The sequence below is a fragment of the Haemaphysalis longicornis genome, unplaced genomic scaffold (assembly GCF_048455015.1).
Source record: "Haemaphysalis longicornis isolate Haplotype H1 unplaced genomic scaffold, Haemaphysalis longicornis Haplotype H1 scaffold_10, whole genome shotgun sequence".
NCBI lineage: Eukaryota > Metazoa > Arthropoda > Arachnida > Ixodida > Ixodidae > Haemaphysalis > Haemaphysalis longicornis.
This window is the reverse complement of record NW_027526204.1, coordinates 47,810,237-47,826,827: the sequence shown is the minus strand read 5'-3', so window position 1 is coordinate 47,826,827 and position 16,591 is coordinate 47,810,237. Positions and strand designations below refer to the sequence as shown.

Below are 16,591 nucleotides of genomic sequence, written 5' to 3'. Positions count from 1 at the left end.
AGATGTATTTTATCCGGCACTTCAGATATGCTTTACGTGAATCTTACAATTCAGCAACTGAAGCAGCGCCTGTAGTGTACTCGAAATGTATTTCGGCAAAGCTTTATGAATACATTTAAAATGTATTTTCTATAAGTATTTTTCATGCATTGAGAGTGTATTTCTACCATGTTCGTTCGACAAACGTAAAAGGCATTTGAAATATATTTCGAATATATTCGGAGTATATTTCCATGCTTCAGCACGCTTTTAAAGTATACTCAGGGTGCTGCTCTAAATGTAGTTAGGTAAGTGTATTTTTATAATATTTACAGTGCATTTACACCATGATCGTTTGGCGGGAAGAAATACATTTTCAATATATTCTGAATGCCTTAAGCGCACATTCGTGAGGTTCAGTGCATTTTTAATCTATTTGGAGGGTACTTAAAAGCACCGTATTTTTCCCGTATTTTTAATAATGTATTTTCAATATTTACTAAAAATTGAGAAAATGCAATTTTTAATGCACTTAAAATACATTTACAAATACAAAGCATATTTGAAGTGCACTTCAAGCGTACTCGTACGTATTTCAAACGTATTACTTTTCGCTAAGGGGCTGCATTCCTTAAGTAGCTCCGCGACGACGTCTGACAGAAAGACGCGTCCCCTGTCGCTGAGTAGCTCCTTAAGCGCACCGTGACGAAGTATAAAACGCCGCAGGAGAAACAAGGCGACGTCCCATGTGGTAGCAGCTGGTAGAGCGGCGGTCTCAGCATAGCGCGTCAAGTGGTCGATGGCGACTATAGCACAGTGGTTTCCGGCGGCTGTGCAGGATAACGGTTCGTACAAATCAACGCTCACACGGTCAAATGGTTTCACTGGGCAAGGCAGCGGCGGTAACGGACCACACAGATGAGGTACCGGCGGGTTTCGGCGTTGGAAATCTTGGCAGGATCGAACGTATTTTGCACGAAGTTGTACATCCCGCGCGAGAAGTAACGGAGACGCAAATGTTCATAGGTTTTGAGTAGGCCGACATGACCACACGTGGGGTCAGAGTGGAACAAGGCGCAAACATCGGACCACAAATGTCGAGGAATCACGAGGAACCATTTGCGGCCATCCAAGTAGTAGTTGCACCGATAAAGCAGCTGATCGCGTACTGCAAAGTGAGATGCTTGCCTACGCAGAGCGCGTGTCGTTACGGCTTGGGAAGGATTGGTGAGCAAGGGGAGGAGGGCAACAATCCATGGGTCCTTCCGTTGCTCAGCTGTCATAGCAAGGGAAGTCACAGCAAGGAAGACAGATCACCTGGAGAGCCCGATGGATCAGCAGGCACGGGTGAACCTGGAGAGCCCGATGGATCAGCAGGTACGGATGAACGGGAGAGAGTGTCGGCGTCTGAATGCTTCTGACCAGACCTGTATATCACTCGTATATCATATTCTTGGAGGCGAAGCGCCCATCGCGCCAGGCGACCTGCCGAATCTTTCAAAGAAGGCAGCCAACAGAGGGCGTGGTGGTCGGTGACCACATCAATTGGGCGGCCGTACAGATACGGTCGAAATTTAGCAAGCACCCAGATGATGGCCATGCACTCCTTCTCGGTAACTGTATAATTTAATTCTGGCTTCGTTACGCTGCGGCTGGCATAGGCGACGACATATTCGTGGAACCCTGGTTTACGTTGGCAAAGCACAGCCCCAAGGCCAACTCCGCTGGCGTCAGTATGAAGTTCGGTAGCCGCTGTAGGGTCGAAGTGTCGAAGTATGGGTGGCGAGGTCAGGAGATGGCGCAAAGTCTGGAACGCGTGGTCGCAGGCCGGAGACCAGGCAGGCAAGTCACGGGCACCACCGAGGAGCTTCGTCAGTGGCTCAATGATGGAAGCAAAGTTGCGAATGAAGCGCCGGAAGTACGAGCAAAGCCCTATGAAGCTCCGAAGGGATTTTATGTTGGTTGGCTTCGGGAATTCAGTGACAGCGCGAAGCTTGGCTGTGTCGGAGAGCACGCCGCCCTTGGAACGACATGGCCCAAGATGGTAAGTTTCGTGGCGGCGAAGCGACACTTTTTGAGGTTAAGTTGGAGCACAGCTCTAGAAAGGCATGTTAAAACTTGCTCCAAACGGTGAAGGTGCGTCTGAAAATCGGCGGAAAAGATGAAAATGTCGTCTAGATAGCAAAGACAGATCTTCCAATTGAGGCCCCGCAAAACATTGTCCATCATGTGTTCAAATGTTGCAGGGGCGTTGCATAGCCCTAACGGCATGACATTAAATTTGTACAATCCATCAGGGGTGACAAATGCCGCTTTCGGGAGATCATCACCCGCCATAGGAACCTGCCAATACCAGGACCTTAAATGAAGCGACGAGAAAAATTCTGTCCCCTGCAAGCTGTCCAGAGCATCATCTATGCGAGGGAGAGGATAGACGTCCCTGAGCGTGATTTTGTTGAGGCGGCGATAGTCTACAGAAAATCGAATAGAGCCATCTTTTTTCCGGACGAGAACGACCGGCGATGCCCAGGGACTGCTTAAGGGTCGAACAACGCCACGCTGGAGCATGTCATCCACGTGCTTCTCGATGGTGCGACGCTCGGCTGGGGAGACGCGATACGGCCGTTGCCGAAGGGGAGCATGGCTTCCAGTGTCGATGGTGTGCTCCACAGCGGTCGTGCGCCCAAGCGCGTTGTGTGAAAAATCAAAACACGAACGGAATCGCTGAAGTACAGCCATAAGTTGAGCTTGTTGGGTGCTGTCTAGAGCATCGTCCACGGAGGCACGAAAAACGTCAGTTGCTGAGTTTGGATCTGACGAACACAGATCTAGTCCGTCGATGTCAATGTGTGACACGCCATCCGTAGCGTTGAAAACAAGGCCAGGGTCTATATGTTCTAGACTTCCAAAAGTTTCGCCTTCTAGGAGGGCGCACGGTACGGTCGATATGTTTGTGATGAACATGGCGCTTCCCCCGGAGTGGAAATCCGATCCAAAACAGCAAACAGCAGCGGAAAAAGGTTGCGGCTGTGGAACTTGTCAGATGGCGTAAACAGCGCCGTGGCATCGGTCACAGACACACAGCATACAGGCACACATACAGAAGAACAGGGCGGAATGTGAGTGTCTTCTGCCACGACAAGTTTAGCAGCGTGGATGGGATGGTGGTCGTCAAACAATGCTTCAAAAAAGGTAGAAAGTTCCGCTTGTGCGCAGTCAATCGCTGCTTTATTGCGAGAAAAAAGTCCCATCCTAATATTCCTTCGTGGGAGCAAGCCGGAAGCTATATAAACTCAGCTCGATATGTTGTTCAATTGCGGTTCCGAGCGATAGTCCATCCAGGGGCGTCTTTACTTTGCGAAGGGAACGGCAGAGATCAGCGTGAATAACAGAAACGGCGGCTCCTTTGTCGACCAGAGCTAATGTGCGAATGCCCTCAACAATAACATCGTTGACATTGGTAGGGGACGGAAGGGGATGAGGCCTTGGACTTTTCGACATCGACGCAGTTCGTGCCTCAGAAACTGCGGCGACTAGTTTTCCGTATCTCCTGAACCAGGATGGCGCCGCATCGGGGAGAGCGTGCGACGGCGTGGTGACGACGAACGGTGGTCAGTAAAGCTGGTGCGGTTCGAAGAGGAGGTCGGGAACGACGAACGTGGCGTCACATGGACTTGAGGCGACTGAGAAAAGTCTGCAGGCGCAGAGTTCCAGGTTGACGGCGGATAACGACGACAATAGCGTGCAACGTGCCCAGGCATCCTGCACGCAAAGCAAATAGGGCGATTGTCCGGTGTACGCCATGCACTCCGTGGTTGCGGCACGAACTGAGGTTGGGAAAGCACCGAAGGCGGAACCCGAGGTCGAACAGGGACTGTCGGCTGGAACGTCACGGCAGGCCGCTGCAATGGTCTGGTGGCGAATTCGGCATAAGTGACTGCCGCGACACTGGCTCGTACTGCGGAGACGGCGGCGGAAGTGCTTCGGAAATTTGACCCCGGATGACGTCTCTGAGGGCAGGCTCTAGCGCGGACAAAGACTCTGCCGTTGAGGGTAGGAGGGACAACTGTCGAGCCACTTTCTCACGCACGAAGTCTTTTTTTGCGTAAGCAATGCGAAATCGGCCGAAATCGCTGCCAAACTCAACCCAGAGCCATCCCGTGCAAGAGATCTTCGAGTGAGGGCCCGTTGCTTCCGCAGCACATCAAAGCTTAAGCACAGATTGACGACATCGGCAACCATGCTCAAGTCCTTGGACAAAAGCATTTGGAAGGCATCGTCATCTATTCCTTTTAAAATATGCTTGACTTTATCGTCTTCCGCCATAGATGGGTCGACGCGCTTACATAGGTCCACGACATCTTCAACATAGCTAATAAAATTCTCGCCGGGCTGCTGTGCTCGAATACGCAATCTCTGCTCTGCTTGAAGCTTGCGCACCGCTGGTCGGCCATAGGCCGCTACTAACTTTACCATGAAGGCAGACCACGTCCGACAGTCGTGCTGGTTGTTCCCATACCATAACTCGGCGGCGCCCTTCAGAGAGAAGCCGACGTTATTCAGGTTCATGGCGTCGTCCCATCGGTTATGAGTGCTTACGCGTTCATACACGGACAGCCAATCCTCGGCGTCGTTATTATCGGTTCCGGTGAAGAATGGAGGTTCTCGCTGCTAGCACCGTAGCACATCACCGTCGGCGGTCAGGGCGTAGCACTCTGGTTCGGTTGGTTGTTCATAGCCGAAGGTAACTTCCGGCTCTGGAGTTCCAGGATTAAGGTGTGACACCGGCTCTTCCACCACTTGAAAGGTGATTTATTGACGAAGATCTTTCTGAAGGCGAGAGGTTAGGAATCGTGGATCAGGGAAGCAGACACCAGCCGATCGAAGCAGTCCAAGTGAACCCCGTCGTTCTAGGTGATGGCGATGAGGATTACCGACAGTCTTTTTGCTGATGATGAGGCTGCTCGCACTGGTCAACATGACCCATTCTGGCTAATGACGACTCTGATGCTTTTGGGGAGCATAGCTAATATTCGTCACTACAATATATATATATATATATATATATATATATATATATATATATATATATATATATATATATATATATATAGAGATCATGAGGTTCGATGGAAACGTGTCAGTCGACTTCTTTCACTATATATATATATATATATATATATATATATATATATATATATATATATATATATATATATATATACACTCTTAGGCAAAAAGGACTAAACATTCGTCCTTTCGGGGACTAACGGCCTCTGCCACAATCATTAGTCCCTTTGGGGACTAACTGCGAGGGGCGAACGGTTAGTCCCCCACCCGGATGGTTCGTTCCGATACTCCCCAAGGAGGAACTGCGTAGAGTCGCAGAAAAAAGAAAAAACGTTGGCACCAGCAGGGATCGAACCACCGACGTGAGGAAATACACGCAAAATACCCGACGCGCTACCGCTGTACCATGCCGCCGGGTGCAGGCAGTTGTAGATAATATTCAAGTGTACAGCATGTAGTTATCTGCATAACGCGACAGATCCATTGCATCTCGTGTCCGAATTTCTATCCGTGCAAGCGAACTTGACCGGGATTTGCGCTTTGCATTGAGCGCTTTGCTAACTTTCGGGACTATTGCTCAGTTTGATTTTAAGTACAGCCTCACAACCGTAGTTTTTCCTTGTAAATAACAATCTACTCGTCGTCGTCGTCTAGTTGAGGTAGATAGCTGGGCGATCGGACGACTCATTTGTTTCCGCACAAATTAGCGCAAACTAGGTGTATTCTTAGTGTCCGATGCATATGTTAAGTGCTCTATGTAACGTATGTGAAAGGTGTCGTCTGTGTGAGTGTCAGAATAAGGAAACATGCCATTTTTGCCTGCATCGGCGAAAGCGAATTCGGTGTTGCTTAGCCTGAATTCTTCAAATTCGCGTCGCTAGACGATTGCGACTGGGAAATGCAAGCGGGTTTTACAGCAGTTGCAGCATTGTCATAGCTTTGGTGCCCAAGGCAATTATGTACCCAGTGTAAAAGATAACTTCCAGACGCTTACCTGTAGCGAGCATTTTTTTTGCAGTTGTCATCAGCAGCATGCGTTTTTTCTCGTCTGTTAAACATAAACATATTCATTACGCTCAGGAATTCACTTTTGCTATTGTCACTAATTTTTGCGGTACTGTTAAGGCGCTTGAAAGCTTTCATTGGACGTTATTACCCCGCACGAATCGTATGCAACACAGCGTATCAACATAACCTCGCCGAGAAGCGTCTGGCCATCGCGCTCGCCACTTCTTGCCATTACCCGGCGCTCTATTACCCCTGGGCGCTTTTCTTATAATTAACATCAATATTTTCTCCCGTGGCATCATCTAAAGGACCCACTCACTGCAATGACTTGTGTTTCGGAAATCTAAAACTGTTCACAGACATATGCACGAAAGGACAACGACGACTCCGTTAGGGGATTAACGATGCAGCAAAGAGACTAACTGCATGCGTTTCGTCTTCCCCTTACTCCTTAGGGATCGGCGGGGACGAACAGTTAGTCCGCATTTGTGCACACGGCACATACTCTGCCGCAGATACTCCCCTTGAACATGAACGGTGGCCCCTGAAGACTAAAGGCTGTATTTTAGTCCCTATTTTAGTCTATTTGCCTAAGAGTGTATACACATATACCACATTCTCTCGATTGCGTTCCTTGGCAGTCTTGATGCCTAGGTAGCTTAAGAGGGTTCAACGCTGGTCGACCGATCTCACATGTCGTAGTAGACGCTCGAGTCACCGCCCGGGGGTTAAATAAAGATCGTCCCCTTCACCCCTAGTAGTCCGAGTGGCGCTGGCTACCACCCCCAAGCGCAGGAAACAAAGCACCTTAGCATAAATACCCGAAGAAGCGGAGAGGGCACAGCCCCACCGGTAGCGTAGTGGTCATCGTACCAGACACGCATTCTGGTAGTAGTACGTTCGGATCCCACCCGGTGGGCATTTTTAGATGCGAAGCATCTCTTGCTCGGGTGATGTCACTTGTCCGTGCCCCGTCCGCAGCGCCTCTGATGAAGATTGTGGCAGGATGCCCCTATAGACTGGCCAACCAAAAATCCATCATGAGATAGCTTCGCGCTCAACCACCGTCGTCATCCTCCCGTAGTGGAACCGCTGAAGAAGAAGGAGGAGAAGACGAAGGTGCGAAGAGGAGGGCGTGTACGTTGCTCTCAGTCGGGGCACCAACGTCAACAACCTTTACCTCACCAACGCTTAGATTAAAAGCATCTCTTGCTCGGGGGCATGTCACTTGTACGTGCCCCGTCCGCAGCGCCTCTGATGATGATTGTGGCAGGATGGCCCTAGGGATTGGCCAACCAAATAATTCATCACGAGACTGCTTCGCGTTCAACCACCGTCGTCATCTTCCCGTAGGGGAACCGCTGATGAAGAAGAAGGAGAAGAAGACAAAGTTGCGTAGAGGAGGGCGTGTACGTTGCTCTCAGTCGGTGCACCAACGTCAACAACCTTTAGCTCACCAACTCTGACAGAGACTACCGATTCTACCACAAAGACGACAACATCGACAAGAACATGATGGACGAGTTCCGGCGCCTCGAGAACCACCGCCAACTCACCGTCACACAACAGTACTTGCGTGCCGTTGCCACTGTTGTGGACCCGGACGCGGAATTCCCTCTGGCGGTACTAAACAGCAGATCACTCAACATAACGGCAACACAGTGGAACCACACGGAACCCCCATGATGCTTCGCATCCTCGTCAGGGTTCCCCACGGGAGCATTGTGTAAGTTTTTTCTCCACTTTCTTTATTTCCTTCAAAAAATATAGCTACCTAGCGTTCGCCCTATTGCTTTCCTACTCACTCTTGTCTGCCAACCCTCATTTCGGTAATAATTCCACTATCCCTTTATTTCCCATCCATGCGTTGTGTTGTGTTTACACACACACACACACATATATATATATATATATATATATATATATATATATATATATATATATATGTAAACACAGCGAGTCAGCATGGATGGGACATAAGGGGATAGTGGAATTATGACCAAAATGAGGGTTGGCAGACAAGAGTGACTAGGAAAGCAATAGGGCGAACGCTAGGTAGCTATATTTTACTCCGATGAAGACTGCAGGCGAAACGTTAGTAAACATGTTTGTGTATATATATATAAATTTATATATATATATATATATATATATATATATATATATATATATATATATATATATATATATATATAGTACAAAGAACTTCAGAATTTTTTGTTTCTGTTGTTTTCACCTACAAGCCTTCTCCTTGTTAATGAAAGGGAGAGTGTTGTTAATTGGTAACGCAGCATTTATTCCCACTAACGCGGCCTAACGATGTTTCCCTTTAATTATAGTAACAAAAAAACTCATTCCTGCAAGAATATTTCTCTACCGTACAAAATTTAGTTCTTAACGCCCGGACAGCTCGTCTTCAAGGCCCCTGATTTACACAACGTGCCTATTCAATTTGCAGACTACATCAAGCAGTGTTGAAATCATTGCCTTTTCGCGGTAGACGTTTTTATTGATGTTAAAAAAGCATTTGATACCGTTAATTCCACTACCTTGTTTTAAAAACTAGAGTCACTTCGCGGCTGTGCCAAGGCACTTTTGCCTAATAAACCGACACTAATTTGTGAAAATTGGAAGTGTGATGACTGACCCAGGAATCGTAAACCGGGCGTTTAAGCTCTGGTTTACGATTTTACCTGGTTTACAATCTGGTTTACGCTTCCATAAATATTTGCGATTCTGGTTTACGCTCTTCCTTCCTTGGCTTTACCCTAAATAGAAATCTGAAATTTAGGAAATATATGATTGGTGACACCGAAAATTGCTTTCTCTATTCACGCCATAAGTAAAACGCCTCTTTTGTTTCATGTGTCGATTTTACGAATGTTATATAACCCGTTCATCCGCAGCCATCTTAAGTATTGTTTGTAATCTTCAGGTAGCACGTATAATTCCGATATAGTACAACTGCTTCGTCTTCGAAATAGAAAAAAAGCAAATAATGGTGTTGAACGCCGAGAAGCGGAAGCGGCACCTGCGACATGAAGTGCGCCGTAGTAAAAGTTTTGTGATGAATTTTGACGACTTAGGGACCTTTTATCTACACATGGGCATTCGCGCTTTTCCCCCTCTATGTGAAAGCAGTCATCGTGGTCAAGGCAAAACCCGCGTCCTTGGGCTTAAAAGCAAAACGCCTTAGCCACTCAGCCACCAAGGTGGGTTTCAAAATCAAGCTATTCGTTTAGTTACATTGAATAATTTCCGTTTTATTGCCCAGCCGATACACCACCTAATCGGCATTCTCTCGCTATCTCGTGAACATGAACTTAAAGTATGTCTATTCTTGTCCCGTATACGAGATACCTGTTTTGAGAGAATGCGTGTGTTGCACGCTTGAAAAACAAATTTGTAATTCAAAACAACTACTCACTTTTGACTGTCCGAACTGAATGTGGTAGACAAACACTGCTATTTTCGGCCGCATCAACCAGGCAGTCTTTGCCCCTTACGTAAATTGTACGCCAACCAGCAATTTTCCTCGGTCTGTGAAAAAGTATTCCACTGGTACACTTTTCTAATCGAACTTCGAGCGTCTCTTCTCTTTGCCGCTTGATTCCTCGCTCAGTTTTGTACTCGTTTTTACGTGCACAAGAAAGACTTTCTACATGTTATCTTTTAGAACTACTTCCTGCACGAATTTCCAGTATTATTATTCTATCTGGAATTTATTATCAATGTATTACTATTTGTAATCATTTCGTTGGGTTCCATTCTATTTTTACTCGGCATATATAGTGTCTTTTGTATGAAATCTTTCATTTTCCAGGTTAAACGTAAGCGCCCTCCCCCCCTTCCGTCGGATGCTTCCTTGGAACCTCCGATATTATACAACGTTTGTGAAACAAAACTATCTAACTACATTTGAAACAATGCCAAAATTTCGAAAAAACCCAGAATACACGCTCACTCCTTGCAAAAATCTCTCCACATTTTGATACGTTTATCTTGGATAAAAATCTCCAGACCCCAGGTGATTTCCTTTTTACTGCCGCTCTAGAGAACTGCCCCGCCGCCTCTAAGAGATTGTTGTCGAAGGCACCCATATCCCAACGCCAGTTGTAGACCAAGGTGTGAGGCAGATACTACGAGCGCTGCAAACCTATGCAGAGGAGATGGTTTTCCAACATTGTGGTATTTTAGAGTGCACCTTGTTTGTTTTTCCTTTTTGAGTTGCTCAGAAATTTGTGCTGCTTTAAAGACCACCTTCAGTAAGTCTATCTTCTCGGGTTTTCCTTTGAAATGATTTGTTTCTCCGCAGTGGATTTTCATCCCACCTGGGCCGTTTTAAGGGCGAAGCACAACCGAATAGATTGCAAAGTTCTTCTTTTATTCTTCCTTTGATTAGTAGGAACTATGTTTAGGCGCCTACAACGAAACTGCCTCGAGAAATTTTATTTCGACTTGGCAGATATTTCCATCAAAGACGAAGGTAAGCGTGAATTGGTGAATAAAGAACCTAGTGCAGAGGAAAACGAAAACTAACACCAAAGCTAGCATAAAGGTTAATCTATCCAGGTGTACTCGGCCTTTTCACGCATATTCGGGAATGCTGTGCTAACGAGCGAGTAATTTGGATTATATATTGCGTGGGCTTAAAATACGATTTTCGCGCATTGTTCTTTACGTCATCTCAGCCCACTATTCTTATAAATATTTGGCTTGCCACACCGGTGACTCGGCCCAAAAAGATTGGCTTAGTGCAACACAAAATAACCCAACATATTTTAAAACGATTTACTTCGCAAATCCCAGATTACGATGCGAAGAACGTATTCCCTTCCTTCAAAAACGTATTCACTTCCTCCAAAATTATTCTTTAATACACCACTCTGCGGGTACGTCCTACTGTTTGGGTATGTAACCCTCGGGTGGGTAAAGAGCGGCCCACAACTGTCGGTTTTAAGACACTGTTTAGGCCTAGCGTTTCGCATTGCGTTTTTATTCGTCTAACCTATTGCAAATATGGCAGCACTAACTGTGTGATATGCGGCAGACCACAGAACTGGCGTTGCGCTTTGAGTTCTTGCAAAAATCGGCATGTACTTGCAGCGAGAACGGCGATAAGCACGTGTACGTTTTTCAAGTGGTCCTGATTGAAAACATCCGACGTTACGTTCGGCCTAACGTGCGATATTTTGTTCTAACGTGAATTACTCACAACATTCATCCTAATTCCATGCCAAGGAATCCCCTCATTATCCCATGTCAATCGGTGGCTACTGGCGAATGACGCTAACCCTCAAAGGATTACTGACACCAAAATATCATGACGTCACGGAAAACGCCGGAAAATGGCAGGCCACTAGAGTCCCCCAGCTCTCCCTCGTGCGCATGATCTCTCGCGCGTGCGACATCTCAGCTGTGCGATCTTCTATGTTTAACGTACGCCTGCCATTAATATATTGTTTTCTGCTACGACAGTGCGTTCGCACAGTATTTTTAATAATATCCAGTTTTTATTTGACAATAAGACCAACTCCTCAATAGTCGAAAATTCCAGCAATCCGCCAGAATTGAGGCAAGATTAGCGCTACATTTTAGTGTTTACGGCCACCATAACGGAACAAGTGGAACGACTTTTTGTCAAGACTCACCATGTGAGCGAAATCAAGTAGCGTCCAGTGCGGGCCATGCGGAGTGAGAGGGTAGTTGTTTTGCGATGTCTGTGCCCTTCCAAAGAGCACCAGGATGACGAGGGGAGAGCACTTGAGGAGCAATGAGGCCACCTCGGCTGGTCGAAATGCGTCGGCCATCTGCGTCAAGCGGGATCATGTCAAGGCGTTAGGAGCCTAATGTACGAGCCTAGTATGCATGAATGAAGGAATGAACTTTCTTGGCTATCTGGGGGACTTGGTGTGCTATAGGAGTGGGATGGTGGTCACATTCTACCGGTGAGGTCCGCATTGCGTCTAAGTGAGGGGGTGGGGTTGTCCATTCCTCCAAAGAGGTAACGCCGGGACCCTTGTGCTTCTTCACCAACGGTGAAAGGCAGAGGCAGTCACACAGTATAGGTGTCTTACCGATGGACAGGAAGCGGTATTGCGCGTGCAGCATATCACAGTGGCTGCGTAGTCACCCTCCTCGTCTCAATCAGTGTAATCCGCATATGGTGTATGGTCAGCGTCACGAATTCTAGATACGGCGTCTGCTCGCCACTTAGCTAGCACATTTTCGGTAAGGGCAACACCTGCCCTTGCCTTGTAGATTAACACTTCCACACTGCGTGGAAGCCCTTAGGGAAGTGGGCGGGGATTGTGCAGCCCCTTCACGCTCAGTTCCCGTTTCGCTTGCACTTGTATCAGGGGGCGTTCCTCGTCCGGGTCATGAAGAAGCGTAGCCTGAGGAACTGCATCAAAGAGGAACGAGCGGAAACGTACCAGCTCACTCGCCGCGTAATGGGCGGCGCTGGTACGGATGCTGTCCTCATGCCCCGGGACCCAGTCTACCCGCACCGTCACGCCACAGAGCTCGTAAAGGGTTGCGCAAGCGACTTTCACGTTCCGTGCCAAAGCTCCAGCTTCAGGTGTCCTCATCAGAACTGTTAGGTCTTCCAATGAATCGGTAAAATGGTGAAGGTCTTTCATCGCACGGGGAATGAACTGGTTCTTGCACATTCCGGTAACTTCTCTAGTGCATAGAGGATGGCCTGGAGTTCAAGTGACTTCACAGGTTGCTCTTGGCAATATTGAAACACCAGCGCGTCCCGCTGTTCTCCCCTGGCAGCTGCGATCGCCCCCGGAAGGTATCTGGCTTCCAGGCGGCGTCCGTGAAGATGGCGTTGTCATTGGAGTCAGCCATCTTAGCAAGGGCGGTTTGTTGGGCCGTGTGATCCCCTTTTAAGTGCGAATGCACTTTATAAGCGACCCCAAACCATCCACCGCCGGCGTCGGCGGCGGCGGCGGCGTCGGCGTCCGCAGTGCTCCTCTATAAAGAAACAGCATCCGGCGCCAGGTTTCGATCCGCGGACTTTGCGGCCGCAGCGCGACGCTCTACCGACCAAGCCACGGACGCGACGTGATATCAGCGTTAGTGACGCACCTTATATCTTTAACGCATTCAAACTACGTCGTCAGCGGCGTGCGTTGGCGACTCAGCGGCGTTATAGCGGCTTGATAACTGCGTGGTGTACACGTGATACTACAAACCCGATGGAAGAGATGGAAGAGAAGGCGGCGAGGCGGTGGGCTGCGGGGGCCGAGCGCAAGCGCCGCAAGCGGGCCGACAACCGTGCATTCGCACTTTCACATTCTCCCCCTCGGGGAAATGCGGGGGAATTTTTTTTATGTGTGATCCTCTTTTATGTGTCGCCGTAGGACCGGCTTCGTGTCACGAATCTGGACGTCCTCCCAAGGAGCGCTCCCGCGGATCACTTTTTTTTCACCAAGCTGTTCCTTGTGAAGCTCTAGGAGCGACTGGCCTGCTCGCATGCACACACAGCGGCGGTCATGGCCTGCCTTGCGTTACTAAGGAAAAGACGCATCTAAACCTGAACTAAATGTTCCTATTGCAAAAGCCCTTTCAATTATAGAAAATGACCCATATCTCGAGAACACTCAGCTACTTTAAAAAATATATATAAAGCAATCCAGGCCTCTCACCTGTTCAATTATAGACTACTGCAAACCACCAAACACGTAAAACAAGAACTCTTACATTTTGCTACCTTCACCGCAAAAGAAGCTTACCATGTATGGCTCCAGTATAACCCCACCAGGTCCCTTTTGCGTAGTGGCAGTGCGTGAACAGAAATTATGAACCATTTTGTTCTTCTGCAGTTTCTAAAATCACCCTAAAAAAGCGAAGGTTTAGTTCAAAATAATCAACATACTTTACATCGCATTCTTACACGAGAAGACCTACCAGTTTTTGATGCTAAATAGCCTTTGTGCTTTAACAGGATTATCACAAAGTGTTATCAACTTCTACTCTTCGCCTAATTCAAGATTAAAAATAAACTCTATTAAAATACTCTAATCACGTCACTTGTCGTTGTGATTCGATGAGAAATTTAAGATGTACTCAGTGAAACCGCACCCTTTTCATTGCTACTACTCTCTCAGTTGCCTCTTCAAGCATACCCTCTTTAACTCGTGGACCTTTCGCTCACGCATAGTTTTTGTAATACCGGCAGTTGCCTTGGTTATGCAATATTCCTGATTGCTCCGCTAGTCGTACTATCTGCTGTTTGTTGGCACAAAAACTGCTCACAGCTAAACGGGTGCGGGTGTTCCGTCAAGCCGCTTCCAACAGCTTGTATTTCTGTCCTCGTTTCGCGTGATGCCATTTTTTGAAACAGACTTCGCCCTGTTGTGCTCTAAACCAGCTGCCATTGGCATAGAAACACCAAATCGACGCACACACTGACACACATATGCACACACACATGCACACACTCCCCCACACACGAACCCACATGTTGCACTGTAATCTAGTACATCATGCCCTTTTTCTTGGTAACCATAGCTTTTTCCAATTCAAGACAATCCTAGAGATTCCCGGTAGATGCTTATATTCCTGAAAATGTCATAAAAAGTGCCCGTAGTGCGAGAATGCCACGACACATACACGTCACACTGACGCAAAAAAAAAAAGTGTCGTTCTAACTGTCATAATAACCACCTGTAGCACTTCCGGGACGCAAGTGGGCGATTACAAGCTATTTAGGAACTGATGTAATTTAGAATTGTTCTGTGTGAAAGTATTTCAAGAATGCTTGCCATTTCAAGATACCCAATCCAAAAAAATTCTGCCTGAAATATTCTTTCCAAGTGAAAAGTGCTGCCATGGCCGATAACGCACAGATCCAAAACACCCCACAAGTATAGGCAAGCATGTAACTTTGTGTTAAAAAAAAATAGGTAGGCCTTAAAGAGGCCAAAATTATAAAAAAAGACGAAAAAGTTGAAAATTATTAGTGGCTTGGCGATTTGAATAAAAGCAATCAAAAGAAGGGAGGCTTGACTGATTTCATTATTGTACGTACTTTACCAATGCACCTGAACTATTCATCTGGAAGTTAAACGTAAAAAAAAACACTTAAAGGCGTTATGTCAACGCCAATTTCACTACCAACAGCCCTATGAGTTTTTTTGGTAGCAATATGACGTCCTCGTCGCATAGCAACGCTTAATTAAGGAATACAGGTATTCTCATCTTAAAAACTCGTAGCCAATCACCGATACTGAGGGCGGCTGAAAAAATTTACTCTTTGTGGCCGCTGCTCTAGCTTTCAGAAGTTCTAAAAACGCTACATTATCAAGCATTGCGCGGATTGAAGCCCGTAAATAAATAACTACCCATTTTCCCGTATGCAAACACGAGTTTACAGATATTCTGCTTCAGGGCAGAGAAAAACCGCCGGTACTTTGTTAGTTTGCTGTACAAAGCTGACCACGGTTTATCGAATGCTTGAACACAAATATACAGGCGAGAGCTCCCAGGATGCAAGAGGGTAATTTTCTGAATCAATTTGTGGCTAATCACACGGCAGTAAGAACTAAGCCGATCGGGTGGGTATCAATCAGTTTGGTCTCGCCTTTGTAAATTTGTGCTTTTCGGATTAGTCTGGTCGTAATTATTTCCCACGCATACGGTAACACTATTTTCACTCACAGAGCAAGGAGCAGATAATTTGCACTGTCATCGACGCCGATAAAATCATGCTGGTTATAGCAGGAGCACCACAGTGCGGTGTCCAAGCCTAGGAGCACTTTACAGACAACAACGCAATAAAAGGCCGCCTACCTTTCTCGCCAACGGAGATTTTCTTTAGGAGCCCTGTGTTTCAGGTAGCGTGCACTTTTCCACCAGGTAGACACCGACCTTATTTACGCAGTGAACACCTGTCGGAGGTCGCAAGCAAAGACTCACCGACCGGAAACTCCGGTTCTCGAACCACGTATCGCATACGCGGCTGCTCGACAAAACGAAGCGCTGAAGGCTTTACGTCCGCTGAGTACCTGCGAGCAGAATGCGCGAATATTTAAAATTTGTGTGAGGCGGGATTTTGGAAGCTTTTGATCGATTAGGATCGTCAGACTTCAGCACCGATGCATCTGAAACCATGAAGCAAGCACAATTCGCCTATTATGTTGTGTGGACAAAGCTGTCCTACGGGCTGGATTTTTAAATCCCTCAAAGCGCTTTTTACAAAACAAGGCGAAAGAAAACAGTGTGTTGTACAATACAAGTTGTACGTGTCATTATCATCCCAAGGGCGAAAAAATTCATAACTTTGGGCGGCATTTTTAACAATTAAGTGAACCAACTTTCAATGAAACGTTCGGTATATGCGGAATCGTGTGAATACAGAGTTTGCACACAGTAAAGCGTGCCGAGGCTTAACGAAAGGTGGAATTCTTTTGAAAAACCGGAGCATCAGATGATTTTAGACAATAAGAACAATAAGAACTTCTTCGAATAACAGCGTAAAAAGTCAGACACTAGCGGAAGAAAAAGACAGATGATGCTGTGCTCA

General features: G+C 46.9%; 1 protein-coding gene across 1 annotated transcript in view; it reads right to left on the bottom strand.

Moving 5' to 3' along the window:
* LOC144158460 (ATP-binding cassette sub-family C member 2-like) overlaps positions 1–15,968 on the bottom strand; it is a 104,499-nt gene extending 88,531 nt beyond the window's left edge. The window contains exons 1-2 of the mRNA XM_077689341.1: positions 15,859–15,968; positions 11,709–11,867 (exon numbers count right to left, since the gene is read on the bottom strand). Of these exons, the coding sequence (XP_077545467.1) occupies positions 11,709–11,867 (159 nt within the window). The 5' untranslated portion in view covers positions 15,859–15,968. The remainder of the gene's footprint in view (positions 1–11,708; positions 11,868–15,858) is intronic.
* Between the last annotated feature and the right edge of the window lie 623 nt (positions 15,969–16,591).